Source organism: Cryptotermes secundus, unplaced genomic scaffold, assembly GCF_002891405.2.
Source record: "Cryptotermes secundus unplaced genomic scaffold, Csec_1.0 scaffold1000, whole genome shotgun sequence".
Taxonomy (NCBI): domain Eukaryota; kingdom Metazoa; phylum Arthropoda; class Insecta; order Blattodea; family Kalotermitidae; genus Cryptotermes; species Cryptotermes secundus.
The window spans coordinates 351044-357215 of record NW_019726239.1 but is presented as its reverse complement, the minus strand read 5'-3'; the positions used below and the strand labels follow the sequence as shown (position 1 = coordinate 357215).

The following is a 6172-nucleotide window of genomic DNA, read 5'->3' as shown; positions in this document are numbered from 1 at the left end:
GTACTGTGTGTGTGAAAAGCATAAGACCTTACTTAACCCTTCAAAGACCACTAATCACAATTACATATAACCTGTTTTAACATGCAAATATCTTACATTCTGCCCACAGAATATATTTATGAGCTTTGTATTATTCTCGCATAAATAATGATTATTTCTGTGAGCTTTTGGTTTTTGCGGTGGAGAAGAAATGTTTTTTTAAGGTAGGAAATTAATTTTTAAATGTTACTTAGATGAATTTTGGCCGCGCCATAGCTCAAGCGGTTAGTCGCTGGCTTTCCACCACAGCGGCCTGGGTTCAATCCTGGGTCTGGTCAAGTGGGATTTATGGTGGACAAAGTGGCACTGGGGCAGGTTTTCTCCAAGTACTTCGTTTTCCCCTGCCAATCTTCATTCCACCAATTGCTCCACAATCAACCTCACCTATCATCTGGGGCTGGTACAATAGGCCAGAAGTGGCCGCAGTACAAGTGACTTAGTCCCACCCCACTAACAATAAAAAAAAAAGATGAATTTTGAGTTTCAGAAGGTCACTGCACAGTAACACTTTCACTAATATTCTCAAAATTTATTTCACTCCATCAAACAAATCTCCAAAATAGATTTCTGAAAGCTTATTTCAGCTTGCATATCACAGAGATGGTATCAGATGGAAGAGACTGGAAATTGTATACCTTTTTCAACAAAGTTTTCTTGGGCAATAAACCATGTCAATATGGAGTTAGCATCCCATGTTTTGGAGACCATCACCATCTTCCATCATCAGGGGTTGATGTGATCGTGTTCCTACCGCACACTGTATTTGTACCACAGAGAATGCTCCTGGCTAACTCAGCATATATCACTGGGGAAACAGAACACTACAGAGTGCATGACTGCACTCATTGATCCCTCAATTTTATGCACTGCATCACCCAAAATCATACTCTGTCGTACAAATATGAAGTGCAGCCATGACACTCATCACAACAGCCCCTGATGATGCAGACGAAGTCCCTCAAACACCAGGAAAAAAGTAAAGGTAAAGTTTTCCTTGTGCTTAATTAATTATTCACCTCGCTACAAAGATGTAAACAGGAGTAAAGGTAGAGCTCCACCATTTTTGACCTTGGCACTAGATAGACGTGAGCACTCAACTTCGTGCCCTGGCCACTTTACCTGTGGGAAACAGTCACTGGTACCCATCTGATAGAAGGCTTGGTGGGCCCCAGAGCCAGTCTGGACATGATGGAGAAAAGAAAAATCTTACTCCTGCCAGGAATCAAACCTCAGCTATCCAATCCATAGCTATACTGACTCAGCTATCCCAGCTCTCAGTACTAACTTCATATTAATATGTATGATTACCCAAGACTTCACTACACACAGCTGCCATAAGAGCTTAAAATTATATATAGATACCTTCTGTGCTCATAACATGCAACTCAATATATCACATGTAAAAAGTTGCAATGCTTGTTCTGTGGTTATATTAACTATAACTGGGATTTACTACAGTCAGTAATACACTGAAATTTCATAAAATCATACACATAGATATATGCATACTAAATTAGAATGGTCGCAACTCAAAATGACACAGTTGCAATGCTGTAGTGAAAATAAAAATTGTACATCACTGTAGTTTACTAACTGTGAATTGAACAGCTAATGCAAATTTTGATGATCTAATTCCATTACACATTCAGAAACAAATATCACAGGATTAGCTCAATCTGAAACAACAGTATACAATGACTACAAATATGATCATGTTGCTTTGAATGTCATAATTATCTGAATAAGCAAACCTTATGTGGGGAAAACCCCCATCTTTGCATTTTCTGAGGTGCATTCTCAAACTCTACCTCCTGTGCCAGCTCAAAATGTAACCACTTGACAGTATACCAATGCAAAGGCTTTTTAATAGTTTTCTTACACATCTGCCAACAAAGTTCCTCAGTAACCATTATGTTACCATTAATTTTGGATCTTTCTTTTCAATCATGATCATTTTAAGACTGCTTTGCAATTATGGAAGAGCACTTAGCTTGTAATGCTTATATTTATATTTCTTATGTAAACAAACTCCGCTATTTGTCGGTGAAGTTAGTGCCAACTTTAGCAGATAGAGGGTGTCACATGGTCAGTGCAACAAATCCCCACGGTTGTCAATTTTGGTTTTCTAGACAGGATATTTCTTATGTTTCTATGTTAAAAGCAGAACCAGCACAACAGGATTCACTAGTCAAATGGCAACCTGGGTTACTTCAATTTTAGGAAAGGACGATTTTATGAACTTTTAATGAAATTTAATTTAATTTATACATGCCACAACTACTAACATGCATACATCTAAACACATAACAACGTAAATAAAACTGTTTTAAGAATAAGAACAACACAGACAACTGTCATCACAGTGTTTGTGTTATTAACTGTGATGAAGTTTTGAGAAAGTTAACCTGTTACTGACGAAGTGATGATGGGATTTCTCGCCATGTGAACTGGCAAATAGGCTTGTGCCATTAAAGTGATGTGTCTTAAAATGTGAGAAAAAAAAATATATCACCTGTATTTGTCTTACATCATCATTGAAATATGTATGATACATCACAGATATGTAAAAGAATTGTCTTGTACCAAGTAAATTACATCTTGAATATCTCATTAATATCTTACAAGACATAAACTTCATGCACATATTACTGTAAACTCGTGACCAAGAGAGTACAGCCGCATTACAAAACCTAACTGCTCTATCCACTAAGTAGCAAGTTACCAATCCACGCTCTCATCTTCTGAACACAAGAAATGTTCCAATGTTGAGTACATACTCTACCATTTCTCTTCTCTTAAGCTGCACGGACAACCAAAGTTTCCTTCATTTCAGAAACTATGAAGTGCAATTATTAATGTAACATTACTCTGATTAATAATTCCATAAATACATTTTACAGAAAGATTGCTTTTGATGTTCAGAATCCATTCATGTGTTGCAAAAGTTCCTTACTTGTGTATCTCACATAGGAGATATATAACATATACACAGACTTATCCAGTAAGGAAGATTTTAACATCCATTACTATACATCAGCTGTCACTACTCTTGTGGGGCAGCTACCCATATATTGCCAACAATGCCCATTATTATTACGGCTTACTGCTCCTAAAGCATCGACAATTGAAGAGTACCATATTCTTGGATGCGGCACTATGTAGTATGGTAGAAATTTATTGACGATTCAGAGTAAAGTGCAAGATGTTCCCTCTGAAAGGTCAGTAAACTTCTGCAAGACAACATGGCATCACATCCCAGAGACAGTATCTGCGTAGTCACGCTGGTGTGAGAACTTCAAATCTCACAATGAAAATTTAGTTGGAAATTCACCTTTAATGCCAAAATATGGGAAGCATATCCACATATTCTTGGACCAAGGATTGCATACGCATTACTTAACAATTCACCAGGCTTGGGGTGAGACGCTACACTTTTATAAATCTTTCCTTCTTAGATATAAAAAAAGCCGTGAAATTATCCCAAGTATGAAATCTAAAATTTCCTGCAGGGATATACACTCCCACGGATTTTTTTTTTTCAGGAAGGAAATTAATATATTTAAAAGTGCCAGAACTGCGTCTCCCCCGCCTTATCTCACTCCCCTGGTGCGGATGTCCAACGATCGAACTCTATGCCCGAGTCAGGACTGGTGCCGATTGCTAGCGGACTAAGGAAATGGGCAGGGCACTTACAGTCAGGATCAGTGCAACACCGAGCCTCAGCTGTTGTTGACGTGGTCTGGGCTACAGCATTGTCACTAACAGTCCCAGATTCTGATTTCATTTCCTGACTTTCTGTACCTGCAACAAGTAGAGTACATAAAATCACAAGACCAAGATTAAATAAACTCTTATTATCACCATATTTACAAACAGAGATGGCAGAAGCCTGAATGCCAAACCATAATCTACGCACTGAGAAATCCCTTATCCCCCCACCTCACTGCTGTTATAATTATTGAAACATACATATTTACATTACTGTGTAACATAATTGCTACACAATGGCTGAAAGCCACAGCAGTGGAGCCAGAAGAGGCGGCTGTTGCAAGGCAATGGCTGATAACCACACACCCACATCAAGCACGTGGGCCAACACTAGGCAACAGCTTGCATACATGTCATGCAACAATAGAGGATATGTTGGAGGTGATGTTTTCTATGCAGTCTGTCCTGAGGCTATATAGTGAGGGCCATCAGGAAAAGTTGCCAACATCTACAGCACACACCAGGACTCCTCAGTCTGTTATGCCTTCACCAGTCGCTGCTACGTAATGACTTCCAACAACAGAGATTCTTCTGCTTACATGCTCATGGCCAACCACCAACTGTGACTACTCACTCACAACTCATGACTACCTTGCCACAATGGTCATCATTACATAGCCTTGGCACAAACTGCACAGAAAACACAGCACCTTGTAATTCTTATATTGTCGTGTGGGTATCTGTTGACACAGGAACAAGTTTACCATGCCATTACCTAGCAACCACCATCTCTTGCAGCTCCACTATTCTTCCTTTCAGATGTCATGTCACAATATAATGAAGGAGTATGGGGGAATGGATGTATGGATCCACATTTTCTTGGCCTCGGCACTAGCTGTAAGTGAATGGTCAGCTTCACGCCCTGGTCACTTTACTCCCAGGGAAAGAGTCCCCAGTACCCATTCGATAGGGGGCTGTGTGGGCCCCAGGGCTGGTCTGGATGATGCGGAGAAGCACAAATTATTGACCCTACCGGGACCTGAACTCTGACCCCTCGGTTATCCAGCCCATAGCCAGCCACTAGACCAACTATGTCATCCCACATAATACGCACACATAATATTCAAGAAACAATGCAGACTCCCAGCGCTCAACATCACTGACCATCTCATCATCATCAGTAATCTGTCAGACACAGGTCCACAGTCTCTTCCAAAACAATTCCTCCACTTAATGCGATCTAGAGCTTTCTCCTTCAAATGACAGTATCCTCTTCTGTCCCCAAGGTCATCCAGCATCTTCTTACGTCTTCTTGTCACTTCTATCCACCCCTCTATCTTTCCTTCAATAACTTCTTTTAGAAGACAGTTTCTGCGTAAAACGTGACCAATCCAATTAGCCTTCCGTTTTCTTATTCCGTGTAGGATATTCCTCAGCTCAGTGACTCTAATTAACACTTCTTCAGTTCTCACATAATCGGTCCAACTGATCTTCTCCATCCTTCTCCAACACCACATTTCGAAACTTTCCAGATGTTTCTGATCTACTGCCCCAAGTGTCCATGTTTCAGCCCCATACAGAGCTATGCTCCAAATGTAGCATTTCACTAGTTTCTTCCTCAAATTTAAGTCCAATTTGCTGGTAAAAAGATTCTTCTTCTTGCTAAATGCAGCTTTTGCCATGGCAATCCTGGATTTAATTTCACTAGTACACCTTCCATCATCTGTTAACAAGCTACCCAAATATTTAAAACATTTCACATTCTCCAGTTGTTTTACGCGCCGGCCGCCCTTTACTCTCCGAGGAATATTCCTGGTACTCATTCTGTTAGAGGCTGAGTTAGTCCTAGGGCCATAGTGCGGTTGGAAGGATTAGGTCAATTGAAAAATCAAATTACCTCATCAGAAATCAAAACCGTAACCTTCCATCTTGTAGCATAGTGCCTCAAACAACTACACTGCCACATGCCCCTATATATGTACATAAAAAAGGTAAAGTTATCCCTGTAATAGGCTGTGAAGGCCCATATGGTTGTGAGGCGTCGAGGCTCCCACATTTTCTAGACAGTCAGCTCACAGATGGTAGTGAGATTGTCAGCCATCCTTCACCCCCCAGGAAGATTCCTGGTACTCATTTCTGTTAGAGACTGAGTCTACCCCATGGCTATAGTGCGGCTGGAAGGATTAGGTCAATTGAAAAATCCAACTCTGTAATTCTGTGCTGTTGTAAAATCTTGATAAACGTTATTCATCAATAATAAAACATGCTCATTTTACAAACGGGAAGTAGAAAAAGCTGCCTTTTGGAGACAAACTTAGGAAGCCATATATTAAAATAAAAAAACCTTGCCTCAACAAAAAGCTGCATACCTTTCGAAGATTTATTATTATCATTATCATTATTATTATTATTATCATTATTATTA

At 39.8% G+C, this 6172-nt stretch overlaps 1 protein-coding gene across 2 annotated transcripts in view; it reads right to left on the bottom strand.

The window, feature by feature from the left end:
* Nucleotides 1-2116: 2116 nt before the first annotated feature.
* LOC111864121 (dual specificity protein phosphatase Mpk3) overlaps nt 2117-6172 on the bottom strand; it is a 113588-nt gene continuing 109532 nt past the window's right edge. For both annotated transcript variants that reach the window (XM_023851152.2, XM_033751331.1), the window contains one exon: nt 2117-3840. In XM_023851152.2, the coding sequence (XP_023706920.1) occupies nt 3635-3840 (206 nt within the window). In that variant the 3' untranslated portion in view covers nt 2117-3634. The remainder of the gene's footprint in view (nt 3841-6172) is intronic.